The sequence below is a fragment of the Anser brachyrhynchus genome (genome assembly GCF_964034855.1).
Source record: "Anser brachyrhynchus genome assembly, chromosome: 5".
In the NCBI taxonomy this organism is placed as follows: Eukaryota; Metazoa; Chordata; class Aves; order Anseriformes; family Anatidae; genus Anser; species Anser brachyrhynchus.
The window spans coordinates 30,913,230-30,927,813 of NC_137699.1; the positions used below are offsets into that span (position 1 = coordinate 30,913,230).

At 35.9% G+C, this 14,584-nt stretch overlaps 1 protein-coding gene across 6 annotated transcripts in view; it reads left to right on the forward strand.

Moving 5' to 3' along the window:
• Nucleotides 1–14,275, forward strand: part of RBM25 (RNA binding motif protein 25) — a 33,724-nt gene extending 19,449 nt beyond the window's left edge. For all 6 annotated transcript variants that reach the window (XM_080595992.1, XM_080595997.1, XM_080595994.1 and 3 more), the window contains 11 exons: nucleotides 161–244; nucleotides 3,805–4,091; nucleotides 4,992–5,196; nucleotides 5,517–5,606; nucleotides 6,828–6,901; nucleotides 7,572–7,722; nucleotides 8,144–8,468; nucleotides 9,471–9,745; nucleotides 10,186–10,284; nucleotides 11,482–11,529; nucleotides 12,746–14,275. In XM_080595992.1, the coding sequence (XP_080452118.1) occupies nucleotides 161–244; nucleotides 3,805–4,091; nucleotides 4,992–5,196; nucleotides 5,517–5,606; nucleotides 6,828–6,901; nucleotides 7,572–7,722; nucleotides 8,144–8,468; nucleotides 9,471–9,745; nucleotides 10,186–10,284; nucleotides 11,482–11,529; nucleotides 12,746–12,838 (1,731 nt within the window). In that variant the 3' untranslated portion in view covers nucleotides 12,839–14,275. The remainder of the gene's footprint in view (nucleotides 1–160; nucleotides 245–3,804; nucleotides 4,092–4,991; nucleotides 5,197–5,516; nucleotides 5,607–6,827; nucleotides 6,902–7,571; nucleotides 7,723–8,143; nucleotides 8,469–9,470; nucleotides 9,746–10,185; nucleotides 10,285–11,481; nucleotides 11,530–12,745) is intronic.
• Nucleotides 14,276–14,584: the final 309 nt, after the last annotated feature.

A 14,584-nucleotide genomic window follows, 5' to 3' on the forward strand; every position in this document is an offset into this window, starting at 1 on the left:
ACTCATTAACATCAGACTGTCAGGTTTGGTACTGCAGAAGGACTTTATTTATCTCTTACAAGACTGGTTGAAAACTTCTAACCTTCAGCTTTTCTCTTGTTCTCCTATGTATTTACAAATGGCTCTTAATGCTTTTCCTCCTGTCCCCCTTGTTTTTTAGGAGGATATAAATGCTATAGAAATGGAGGAAGACAAAAGAGACCTGATATCAAGAGAGATCAGTAAATTCAGAGACACACACAAGGTAGTATTCTTGTTTTTGCGCTTAATACAAATTAGGCTTTTTCAAAATCCAAAAAACCACTATTATAAAAATTTAGTCGTACGTTGCAATGTCACTTAAAATGATGTTTATATTAGGTTTAATATACATGTAGTTCTTTACCAGTCAAAAGACAAATACCACGTTAAAGTGGCCCTTGACATCTTTATGCTAAGACTTCTGATTGCTACTGATTATTTTGCAGTCTTCTCACTTTATCATGAATAAAGGCAACTTAAGTTTCTACACATACATTAAGTCAAGATATTTATAACTAAAGGCTAAACGGGGCTGCAGTATAAGACATACACTTGAGTGTGTTTCTGTAGGTAGATTTATAACATAATCCAAGATTTTATGAAGAATTGAAACTTGAATAAATTTAAGTCTTTTATTTTAATAGTTCTAAGTTTAAGAGTGGGGGAAAGATTAAAACTAGGTCAGTGGTTACCAGACTTACCAAACTTTAGATGCATGGAAGAACTGTAAATTCCCATAAAGCTAATCTATTCATTGACCCCCACCATTATGATAGAGATCATATGGTGACTAATGCAAGATGAAACTCACAGCTTGGAAAGTAACATGGAATAGGATGTAAGTATGAGCTTCTGTTTTTTATTATACTTATGGATGCCCCCTCAGAAAAATATGCAAAGGGGTAACTGGCTTGGAAATGTTTGTGCATATCAAATCCCACCTCAGTTCCCACGTACAGAAGTTTCCATTAATGCTATTGCATCTGTGAATGTTTCTGCTATGGAAAATAGCACTTATAGGTAGTAAGGAAAATATGCATGTAATGTTCTTGTTTTAATGTTTAGCTTAAAGTTGGTATTATTTTTCCCCAACGAGACTGGAATGGTCCTTGGTGTAAGGAAATATCAACAGGCTCCTCTTTTGAGCACATGCTTTTATTTCAAAATATCCCTAAATCAACGTTAATGAAAACATTGAAGCTACAGCAAGGTGAAGTATGCCCGTGTTATTCAGCTTTACCACATGCAGTCATTGGGGATGGTACCATGTTTTCACGCAACTTTATCCATGTAAACACAAGCGACTACACGTTGTTGGATGTATACATATTCAGTTTTTCACTTGACTGAAGTTGTTGGAGATGAAAATGTGGGGAAAAATTCTAGAAGAAGTCATCTGGAGAAGCTCAGCAATTGAATGCAACACTGGTTCATGGTGAAACTTCAGTAGAATTGTGTTAAATTCCAAGCCCTGGCAAGTCACTGGTATTGACATACAAACAAGTTATATGCTTAACAAAAACGAGCAAACAAAAACCCAAAACAACAACAAAACATGCTTCGTTGTTTCAGAAGCTTTTGGGCATTTTACTGCCTGTAATCTTTATTATTGGAGGGGCGTTTTGGGGTTTCTTAACATCAAAAAATCAACTGGAAGTAGTCATTGTGTATATTGGATATGTTTAAAAGGGGCTGAATCTTTAGCAGCTGGCTAGTGAGCACAGTGAACCTTTGCATGTTTTTGGTATGAGTTTATAAAACAATAACCACAGACTGTCAGGGTATCAGCATTGCAGGGGGCGTCCATTTACAGCACGGACGAGTCTGAAGAGAGCTCAAGGTAAGATTTATAATTCTTCTACCTGTTCATTTCTGTTCATTACTTCAATATATCTGATACCGTTCCCATCCCATTACCCTTTCAGATTCTCTTGTTTAGGCTGATAGAAGTTGATGAGGTCAGATTTTGATTACAAAGTAGACAATTTTTTTTGATTGGATTTTAAGAAAGCGGGCCTACAAAATGGATTTTAATTCAGAACACTTTGTGTATTTACACATGTGTAAATATATTTTTTTAAAAGTAAAACAAAAACAACCTCTCTTGAGAAATTCTTTTCTCACCACAAAGTTTTTGAGTGGCAAAAAAGCAGGAGTTCTACCAAAGAAATTTCTATTGGAACACCTAAGATAACCTGTAAGTATCAACGACTTCAGTATATAAACTTTTCTTTAAAAGTATTTGAAATTTGAGGTAAGTTGTATTTTTAAAAGTTGACAGCCTAGGTTAGTATCTGACCGTATTGAGGTTTAATACCATAAAGCTCCTGTAAAATACAGTCCTTTACAAATTGGTTTTCTGCCCCGTGTATCTTGTAGAACCTAAGTTTTGTTTTTCATATCAGTTTTCTACCAATTTCCTACCATTTTTAGTCCCTTTTTCCTTTTGTGATTTCAATGTATCCAACATTGGTTTGCCTGTATTGTTTTATCAATGCAGTGTAGTTTCACTGGATACATTAATCACTAGTGAATTAGCTTTATTTCTGTAATCCTTTGTCGGTTCTCTGGTCCCTGTGCCTATGGCAGAAGAACGCTTATCAGGTAAGATTGCTTTTTAAAGTTGTCTTAAATGCTTTGTTTAAAAGAAAAGAAAAAAAAAAACAGAGAAAATGCTGTATGATTGTTCCAGTTTTTAATTTCATTTCAGTGGTGGTAAACGTGGAGCCAAAGGGGATAAACCTGTTTATTCTGCTCAATATTTGTTCAAAAAAAGTGGTATTCTGGCATCCGTCAGGTTGAAATTTGGTATATTTGGTTGTTATTTGGTATATTTGTGAACCGTGTACTTGCTCTTCCTCCCAGAAACATAGCTTATAGGCAAGGTTAATCCAGTGTTGGCGGTCCATGTCCTAGCACAGCATCTGTAAGTTAACACATAACAATTGCTTCCAAGGATGGATTTATCTATCATTCTGTTGATGTATTTTCTATTGTCTTATAGGAATTCTGGTCATAGGAACTGTTTCTAATTGAAAAAAAAGTTGCAATTTTGTACAATTTTTAGTAAAACTGTAGCAGGTAACCCTTTAGTTTCTGTGTTTCAAAAGAGCTATTTCCAACCTTTTTTTTGTAACTCTCTCCATCTTGCAGTGGTGGAAGTTAAGGATTCCATTCTGCAGAGTCCAGTTCTTACCAATGAACTGTTAGAACTTTTTTAGGGAGGGAAAAGGGGAAAGGTTGCAGCTCTCTTCACTGTTAAACCACATGCACCATGTGTAAGTGGATAAATTTCTTTACCCAACTTTTCATATAGGATGGTTTTGGTCTGCCAAGACTTCTTGCGAAAACAAAACAAAAAAACCCCACACTGTCCAGTAAGCATTCCACTGAAATATATTTTTATAGATGAAAGCTCACTTCGTTTGTACCCAAGTGGCTTATAGGGCCAATGGAATTTGTGGCCCACTTGAATCATGACTGGCAGTGCACTGTGTATGTGCAGTTTAGTCAGCTTATAATATGAGGCCAGCCCTGCTCTGCTAAGGTTGGAGATTGCTGGTCTGTGTAGATCTATGCTTTTGCACGAAATCTAGTCTTGTGATTGCTGCATTTTGATTTCATACTTATGAGTTCCAAAAGATACCCACCAAACCCTATTTAATATTTTAAAATCAGTGGGCGGTTTTGGTATTTCCATTACCAGCCTTGTGTGTTGCGCCGGGAAGATCCAGTTCCTATAACTGCAAAATTAACTATGAAAGTTCTCTTGTTGGTTTTTAGAAACTGGAGGAGGAAAAAGGCAAAAAGGAGAAAGAAAGACAGGAAATTGAAAAAGAACGCAGAGAAAGAGAAAGGGAACGAGAGCGTGAACGAGAAAGGAGGGAGCGTGAAAGAGAGAGGGAGCGTGAACGTGAACGAGAGAAGGAGAAGGAACGGGAGCGTGAACGGGAGCGAGATAGGGATCGTGACCGAACTAAAGACCGAGACAGAGACCGTGAACGGGACAGAGATCGGGACAGAGATCGTGAAAGGAGTTCAGATCGCAACAAGGATCGGAGCAGATCAAGGTAAATAGACTGGAATTGCTATCTATTTCAGTTTTTTTCCTAGTGCTCTTTTCTGAATGTATATAGTTCACGACATCAGCTGCCATTCAAAAAAAGAATGGTCCTTTTGGAAGATCAGTGTAAAAAAGGAAATCAAAATTTTAGAAAATACTGTTTTTACACAAATCAGAATACTTTAGTTCCTGCACAGCACAAGAATATAAGGATTGTAATGTGCCATAAACAACCCTTCAACCATGGCTTGTATGCTGGTTTTATCAAGAATTTTTTATCAAAAAATTTTTTCAATTTATCAAGATTTTTTCTAATCTCTTGGTGGGTGGTTTCATTTCTCCTTGAAGTTCTCCAGTGTCTTTACTTCACCTTTTTTTTTTTTTTTTTACCTTTTTCTTGGGTATATTTAATGCAAGGGGATTCCTCTTTCAGTCTTAAACTATGATTAATTGTGTTGGGCTCTAGATGCTGCTTTTTTTCCCTCTTCAGTGTAGGAAAAATAGCTGTTTCACGTTAAGTTTTCTTGTAGACAGGGTTCATGTTATCTGTAAGCTATGTAAATATGAAGGACTTATTTAAGCATACCCTTTTTGTGGTATTTGTAGCTGTTACTTGTTATGGAGAACTACTAACATAGTATGAGTTGCCATGTGCTCATGCTTAATTTCTGTAGATACTTGTATTTAACGGTTGCAGTGTTCAAACAACTACGTTTAGTTAAGAGGTACTGAATATATTAAAATATTGATCCGTGCCTATTGCTGTATTGGCTAATTATAATGTATAATTGCACAAGACTGCTTGCAAGACTATATAAGAAGTGCATTATGCATTTGAAGAATCATCATTAGATTGAGTGGACATTGAGGGCTCTGTACTTAAATTTGGACTTTTTGCTTCATTCAGAGAAAAAAGCAGAGACAGGGAAAGAGAACGGGAGCGGGAAAGAGAACGAGAGCGGGAAAGGGAACGTGAGAGAGAACGGGAAAGAGAGCGAGAAAGAGAACGAGAGAAAGATAAAAAGAGAGACCGAGAAGAAGATGAAGAAGATGCCTATGAACGCCGAAAGCTAGAGAGGAAACTGCGGGAAAAAGAAGCTGCATATCAAGAGGTAGATTGGAATTTCTAAGATTCCTTAAGGAAAAAAGAAAACTTCTGCTGGGTGAAACTAACTGTTCTACTGTAAAATACGCCATTCCTTCTCTCTCTTCTTCTTAATACACTTTTAATCTCTTGACTGTATGAATTGGGGCAGGTGGGTCAGTTAATCAGAACAACATTGGACTTATTCTAGGGTCTTAAACTATAAATAACTAATTTTACCTATTTTTAATGTAAACATTTCAAAACAATAATTCAAACTAACTTCAATGTAGTAGCGCTGTTTTTAATGTTCTTGAGACAATAGTGTGTCTTTTTCTTCTGTTGTAGCGTCTTAAAAACTGGGAAATTAGAGAAAGGAAGAAAAGTAGAGAATATGAAAAAGAGGCTGAAAGAGAAGAAGAAAGGAGGAGGGAAATGGTAAGGCTTGGTTTTACCTGTGATTTTTTTTCTCCTTGTTCTTTCTGTCCTATTTAGAATAGAACAGTCTACTGCTATCTTTATGGATAGTGATAGAGCTTCAATTCTGTATACATGCATGTATGTTTTTATACAAAAATATCAGTTACACTTGAAAAAGATGTCAAACTGAAGCGGGAGTACTGTTGAGAGTCTAGAAGACAAAACCTAGCAGCTTGATCTTATGAAGGCAAAAGAATAAGAAGTAGGCAGCTGAAAATGCTATGGTTTGATCATCATGTACTACTCCATTTGTAACCTGTATTTTTGTCAGATTTTTAGCAAAACCTACTAGAAAACCTACTACATTTTCTATGCCATACCAGTGGAACTAGAACAGTCTTCTTACTTCCAACCTGCTCATGTGCCTGAACCTTCTATAATATTTAAGTACTGCTAAATTTATGGGTTTAGTTCATTAGTTGTGAAATTACCACAGTTACCAATGTAATACTTGAAAGTCTAGTCCGAACTGACAGCTTTAAAAAATAGATGCTTCCATGGGCTGATAGTTTTTTGCTGAAGAAATTATTTTAAATGACGGTGTTAACATTTCACTTCATAATTCTCCTAGAGAAGGAGAGAAGATACGAGAGAGTTCTAAGTAGGAGGTGGAGTGGGAATTGCTGCAAAGCAGAAATTGGAAAGGGATATGGGAAAGAATAAAACAAAAATGAGAAAAAAAGACATTTGGTTTACACGAAATTTAACTTTTTCCTCCTAAAAGCTTGGGAGGTGTTCTGTTTTAACCCCAGAAGGCAGCTCAGCCCCACACAGCTGCTTGTTCCTTCCCTCCCAGTGGGATGGAGAAGAGAATTGGTAGGGTAAAAGCAAGAAAACTCATGGTTTGAGATAAAGACAGTTTAATATATAAAGCAAAAACTGCACAAGCAAGCAAAATAAGGAATTAATTTGCTGCTTCCCAGTGGTAGGCAAGTATTTAGCATTTTCCAGGGAAGTTAGGCTTCATCATGGATAGCAGCTACTTGGAAGACAAATGCCGTAACTCCAAAGGTTCCCCCCCCCTTTACTCCCAGCTTTTAATGTTGAGCATGATGTCATATGGTATTTCCATGTCTGGAAAACTCTGTACTTTGAAGCATGGCAGATAATATTAGCAAGTTAATTTATTACTAGATTTTAAACCAGAAATAACATTACTTATGCTTCAATTTGTTGCAGGCAAAAGAAGCCAAACGGTTAAAAGAATTCTTAGAAGATTATGATGATGACAGAGATGATCCAAAATACTACAGGTATGTCTTTGTATAGATTCCAGGCAAGAAAATATTATTTGACCATTTTAACAAAATTACGGGTTTTGTTGGCAGAGGTTCATGAAGCTTACATTTGAGTGATTAGGTGGTGATGTAAGGGGCATGAATTATTTCGGCATTACTTGATTAAGTGGCAGAGGGAAAAGGAAAAGATCTTTTATTGCTACTTGCTAATGCTTGGGAGCAGCTGTTCCTTCCTGTCACTTCAGTGATCAATTACAAATCAAGGTGGAGGGGGCAGGAAGAATGGATGAAACATGTCTCTAAATAGTTCACTACAAGGAAGCTGTGAGTTGTATCAAGAACAAGTGTATTAAGGATGGGGAAAATCCTTCAGCATGGTACTAACTAAAAACTTGGGTCAAACTAGTCTTACAGATATGTACTTGTCAAAAACCAATTCTGATTAATTCAATTCTTTTCCTGAGGAGATTGGCAGTCACATTTTCTGTTTAATATGATGAGGTAAATTCTGTATAGTAATGCAGGGAACTTGTATTTTTCTGTTGCAAAAATACAGGACAGTAGATGCTCTTACAACTCTTGTTTTTAATTAGTGGAAGACCTTTGTATCGGGTGTTTCTTGCATTATCATACAAGGTTCACATTTGGAATATTCTTTGAAATGCGAATTCTGTATCTTTTGTAGGGGTAGTGCTCTTCAGAAGAGGCTACGAGACAGGGAGAAAGAGATGGAAGCAGATGAACGGGATAGGAAAAGGGAAAAGGAAGAGCTAGAAGAAATTAGGCAGCGCCTTCTGGCAGAAGGACACCCAGATCCAGATGCAGAACTCCAGAGGGTAAGTAGCTGTTGGTCTGACAGGGGAAAACATCCCTTAGTGTTCTGCTGGTATTCAGTAAAATCAAAATGTATTTAGCAAGCAAAAATTTGTAAGAGAGTTGATGGTTAATATTTGTTCTATTTTCTTTCTTTTAAAAAAAAAATATCCAGGTAAGCAGTAAGAATGTTGGAAATGAAAAGTAACTTCAGATCTGTGCTTAGATGGAGCTCAAAAACAAATGTGGATTGACCAGGATGGAGCTCAAAAACAAATGTGGATTGACCAGTTTGGTTTTCTTGTTTGTTTTTCTTCTTTACTAAAATGGCAGTAGTTGCATATATTTGTTCTTAACAAACTGCCTGGGAAGCAGTGGGCCTCTAGATTCTCTTTAAACAGTGCTGGTTTTGAGAGTTTTTTTCCTAATTCTGTTTCATTGTAGATGGAGCAGGAGGCTGAGCGGCGTAGGCAGCCACAAATCAAACAAGAGCCAGAGTCTGAGGAGGAAGAGGAGGAAAAGGCAGAAAAAGAAGAAAAAAGAGAAGAGCCGGAGGAGGAGGAGGAGGAGCCTGAACAAAAGCCCTGCCTTAAACCAACTTTACGACCAATCAGTTCTGCCCCATCTGTTTCTTCTGCTAGTGGAAATGCAACCCCTAACACACCCGGTGATGAATCTCCCTGTGGCATTATTATCCCTCATGAAAATTCACCTGATCAACAACAGCCGGAGGAGCATCGGCCCAAAATAGGACTTAGCCTCAAACTGGGCAAGTTTACATATTATTTTGATGTTCTGTATGGGTTCACAATTAAAAAAAAAAAAAAAAAAAAAAAAAGCCAAAATAAGCAGCCACACAGTTTTCTAAATATACTGAACATTTTGACGTATTCTATCAAGTTGTTGTTACCCAGATAATCTGATTGTTTTCTACTATTCAGTAGATACCTTTTATGGATCACTCTCCCAAAATCTAGGGGTGGGGGAAGAGAGAGGGAAGTTCTGTCATCCTCAAGCCTTACTATTTTTTTTTAGGAATGCTCTGAGCTGGGATTAATAATTCCATGTGAAAGCTCTTTGCTACTTTTCATTGATGCAAGTATGTGTTAATTAAACCCTAGGTACTTCCTCTATTTATTCACAAATACTATTGACCAGTTTTCAAAGAAGAAAACTGAAAATGAGGTTTTTCACCTCTTAAAGTGGAATTGATGACAATTGCAAATAGAGCATGAGTGCGGAGTTTCTTAGCACTTCAGCAATTTTCCAGTGTTTTGAAAAAAAAAAAAATAAAAATTGTTCTGAGTAGCAGAATTAATGATATTTATTTCAGAAAGCTTGTGCATTTATGATTTATTATTTTGATTGAACGATATCAGGGCTGCACTTTGAGCTCATGCTTAAATCTTGGATGAAGAGAGACTCTGTGCTCTTGGGCTGACAGATTAACACTTTTCCTAGCGTTGGATTCAGAGTAACTTTTCATTTCTGTGCTTTGCCTCTGGTAGAGTTTGGGCTCATGCTGTAGTCCCTTTCTCTCAGTTAGGGATGCTAATTGGTTTCAGGGTAGAAAAGAGCAACCTGTTTTTCCTGAAACCTTGAAGAAGCTCAGTTTGAGCTTGGCATTTTTATAACAAATTTTGAGAGATTAAAATCTTTGGTGACATTCATAGACACTTATATAACACATCTACTCCTTGAGAAATACGTGAAGAGCAAACTAGCTTCAGTTGAATTTTATGAATATGTAATTCTGTCTTATGGTTTGTAGGTGCCTGCAATAGTCCTAATCAGCCCAATGCTGTGAAAAGGAAGAAGCTTGCTGTGGATAGCGTTTTCAATAAATTTGATGATGAAGACAGTGATGATGTGCCCCGGAAAAGGAAACTTGTCCCCCTGGATTATGGAGATGAAGATAAAAGCAATATTAAAGGCAGTGTCAATACAGAAGAAAAACGCAAACATATTAAGAGTCTTATTGAGAAGATTCCTACAGCAAAACCAGAGCTCTTTGCATATCCTCTTGACTGGTCAATTGTGGATTCAGTAAGTTGATTTGTTTTAATAATTTGCAAAAAGTATATTTTTTTCCAAACAAACTTTTGAATTGCATAGAAACACATCATTCCTGGGACTGCAGTGGATTAAGTAGCACCATCAAATGGAATCAGACTTGAGTGCTATATTTCTTTTCCATGTTTAATACTTATTCTGGGCATGCCTGCTTATTTTTTTGGTCTCTCCTGAATTGTTATAAATTGTCTAGTAGCGTTATAGAAGGTGTGTGTGTGTGCGTGGGGGGGTCATCTAGAAACATTTCTGAACGGATGTCAGAAATACTGATTCCAAATCACTATGGGTTCTTTCTAAGCTAATAGCAAAAGGTATCTTTCACTAAATAGTTGGGTTTATTCTAGCTGCCTTCCTGCCAGTATTGTTTCAGGGAAGTAAAACTTATGGAACTTATGGTATGCTTTTTCTTCCAGACACTAATGGAACGTCGAATTAGACCGTGGATAAACAAGAAAATAATAGAATATATTGGTGAAGAAGAAGCCACGCTAGTTGACTTTGTTTGTTCAAAGGTTAGTATCTTCTTGGTCCATTGTTCACATTTTAAGCTACAGCAATGATGGCAATATCTGTTTTTGAAGGCAGTCTGTTATCTTCTCTATAAATATATAATATTGTGTGCAGAAATGGTCAACGTACTTGAAGTTAGTATGTACTCTGTTTTACAGATTGCCTCCTTTAATGCTTGCATACAATTTGTACGTGTCAGATGCTGTTCTCTTAGATAAACATATGGACTAGATTGATGAAATAAAAGTAGCTGTTATACCTGATAGTTTGACCATTAGATTTCAGAGTTAATAATTCATTGGCTGTTAACACTTTTAACTTAAAAAACCAAGATGCCTGAATTCAGGGAAAGCCAGTAGGCTGACTTTGCATAATTTTTACGTTAACTAGATGAATTTCTTAAAAAGCTTTTTAGATACTCTTTGTTTCTTCAGTAGTAAACAAATACTGAGGTTTTAGACTTAAAATTAGATGTCATTCTGCCATACATTTTAGCCATTACATGATTTGTTTAAACTAAACTCTGCAGAGATTATTCCATCAAGTTAGAAACTAAAAGTCTAATAACTTGCTTTCTTACATCTGTCACAACAACTTTATTGCTGTTTCATAAATAGGGAATTTCAAAAACCACTTTTGTAGCATGGGTGGTTAGTAGAAAGTGAAAAGCAGAAGCTGAATATTTGCAAAATTTTAAATTATATTCAAAAGAAACAAAAATAGAATGTTTTATAGTCTTAAAGATATATTATGATTCTGAAAAATTAAAATACTGTGAAATACTTCAAAAGACTGATTTAAAATTCAGTTATAAAGAGTGATACAGGGAGAATTTTGCTCAAGATTTTGCTGTAGTCGTCTATCAGGAATGTACTGTTGGATAAAGGGGAGCTTATTTAAATTAGGAGAGCTTAACTGTTGCACAAATAGCCAGCAAGTAGAGGTCCTGTTGAGTCTCTGAAACTTGCTGTAACATAATCCTCAGTAATGAGCAATAAACTAGTACTCACTATGATTGAATCTGATGTAGTTTAATGTTAATCTTGCCCTGGCTAATACTAGAAACTAATAAATTGGAAACACTTTCTCATGTACAAAGTATTCAAAATCCTTGAGAAGCAGAGTGATTTTTTTTCCCCCCAAAGATGTTCATATAGTTTACTTCGAGTTTTCAAACTAAAAATACTTGTTCCTTTCAGGTTATGGCTCACAGCTCACCACAAAGCATACTGGATGATGTTGCCATGGTAAGCAAAAATTGTATAACCAAGACACCTTCTGCATAGCACAGAAGCTAGTAGTCAGTTGTGTGAATTAGTAGGAGTCCATAAAAGAAGTATTTGGTGTTCATAGAACATGCATATTGTAGGGAATTATGAAAGCTGTTTTGATTAAACAGGTAATGCTAAAACAGACATGACTTTGTAGTTCTGGCATCTAAATACAAAATACTGATCTCTGGTGAAGGCTTCTTCATATTTGGGAATGTGGAAATTCTGTCCCTAACAGTAGAGGTAAGATTTGACAATAACAGAGCTGTACCAGAAACCTGAACTTTTATTTATTCTCATTCTTGTAACTAGATTTTTATAATTAGTGTTATAGTAGGTTTATTCCTAATTAATGAGTAAAAGGTGATCTTCTGTAGACTATGAAAACTTGTGGGTTTTTTGTTTGTTTTTGTTTTTTGCTTGGTGTTAGAAAGAGGAAGCTTTATGAAATAAGGCTACTGCTTCACCTTGTCTTCATAGATTGAAAGGTGATTAAGTACTGATTGTTTCCTCTCTTCTGGAAAGAAGATTTAGAGGCGTCAAGTTGGTAGGAGTCAGATTCACAGCACAAGTCAGTAGGTGGTTTTTGGTGTGACATGAGAAACTTCCTGAGAGGTTTTGTGTGTATAAATTCTGTAAGTACTCAAAAGAAGCCTGGATAGTAAGCTCAAGGAAGAGAAATCCATCAAAGGATTACTTAATAAATAAAATAGGATCCAAGGAAGTTCCAAGCTGAAAATGAGCAGAGACTTGGAGAGAATTAATAGCAAATTCCACGTTGTCCATTTTTTTTAACATTCTTCCCAGGCTTGTTATTTCTCTGCCTTTTCCCAAGCCATTATTAGAAACTCATTATTGGTGCTTTTATATCTTTGTGCTCAAAGCTGCCTTATACAAGTTTATAATTAAAGCCTAGACAGGTATATAATTAGTCATATTAAAGTATGAAGTATATAAGGTATATACTGAAGTCAAGCCAGGTGATAAATGCAGGACAGATGAAATGAATAAAATTTATCTAATGCCTCACTCAAATGCTTAACTTTGATTTGATTAGCTCTACTTTGATAGAAAATGGTATTGTCATTCCTTTGACTATAAATGGCAGACTTTGATATATCTATTAGGACTAATCTTGATTACTAGAATGCCTAACCTAAAAAATAATCTATAAAATATGTATTTCCTACAGGTACTAGATGAAGAAGCTGAAGTTTTCATAGTCAAAATGTGGAGGTTGTTGATATACGAGACAGAAGCCAAGAAGATTGGTCTAGTGAAATAAAGCACTCTCCTTGCTTCTAGGGTTCCATTTTTCAATTTTTTTTCCATCGCTCAAAGACTTTGAATTTTCTCTGTTCTCAGAGACTTGAGACCTGTATTTTTTTATGTAGAAAATGTGAATTTTTTTGTCCTCTGCTTTGAGGCCCCCTTTACCCTTCTCAGTTAGTTATCTGAAATCCTGCATTGGTTCTCTTTATAATTCACCAGGTACAATTACCGGTATGTTTTATAAGCTGCAGCTACTGTACACGCTCTCTGGTTATCTTGTTATGTTACTTTGATTCTTGTAAATATTAGGGAAAAAAAAGGCCCATTTTGCAAAACACTTGCACTTAATGTGGAACTATTATCAGTTACGTACGAAGACAGATGATTTTACTGCAAATTTATCAGCTTTTTTTTCCTACTCTCCCTATTTTTATTTAAGGAATGATCAGAACACAATTCAAAAATAAGCGGCTTGAGCTGCTTTCACAGAACAGCTTTGTGTGTTCTTCTGGTCCTTTACTGCCTCTGGAAAAGAAGTTCCCTTCTGATTCTGACATGAACCAGAAGTAGTCTTGGTACTTCATTGCCCATTTAGAGTTACTAGTAAAGCTGGGAAGTTAATCTCCTGCAGATGATCTGCTTCTTTCCTAGAAAGTGCAAATTGCAGGAAGTTTTTTATTCTCAGCTCAGTTAAAACAAGAGCAGGACCGCAATTCAATAAGTGCTATTTAATTTTTTTTAAACCTAGCTTATTTTCTGCTGAATTTCATTTTATCCCTTCTCTATTATCCCTTCTGTCTCCAAAGTAATCAGATTTTTTTAAAGTTATTTTTAAAAACTTTTTTTTAGAACTTAAAGAAGAAAAAACACCTGCTTGGGAAGCTTCAGAGATGTAACTGAGTGTAGCAGTTGACAAAAACTAAACCATAAATTTTTCAAACAAAACTGAAGTCTTGTTTTTATCCATACTGTTAAAACAAGCCCTGACTTTTGTTTTCTACTGTAAGCAGTCTATTGTCCACAAAGAGGGTGATATTTTCCTGCATTGTTTGTATGGATTTTTATAAATAGGCTGATGTGATACAAATGATGAGATGTACTGTAAACTGCATTTTTTATCTCATACCCAGGTAAGAAGACAAATCAATAATGTGCTATGAGCTGTCTTGATTGCAGGAGGACTGTGTTCCAGGGAGCAAACTGTCAAACATTTTTAATTTTTAAACACAATTCTTAATAGCAAACAAATTAAGTAAAGGTGTTCCAGTATCTCTGTATTGTATTTAACTGAAGGATACAGGTTGACCTGTCCAGAAAACATAACTGTGACCTTGAGTTACTAGTTCTTTGTATCTGGAGAGGACACTTGAAAACACTGTTCTTAACAAATGGGATCGTGTAAAGGTTCCACCATGTAAATATTTCAGATATTAAAAATGTATATATTTGATTTAAGGACTGACATTTTTTTGAGTCTTGTGCAGTGCAACATGCAATTTTAATGTTTGCTTTCTGAATCCAATGAATCAAGAAGTGTTCACAAATTAGGGGTGTTTCTTTTAAACTTGGCACTTCAGGTCACTAGAAGCCTGCAAATACAGATGTGATCCCAGTGTGTTCTTTTTCATCCCTGCAACAGAATGCTCTTTACCTTGAAGTCTAATGCTTGGATGTTACCTTTATGTTATGCTTAAGTTTGCATGACGCTTACACACATGCTGCAATCTTCCTTTTTTTTTTTTGCTGCAACTTCCCCATT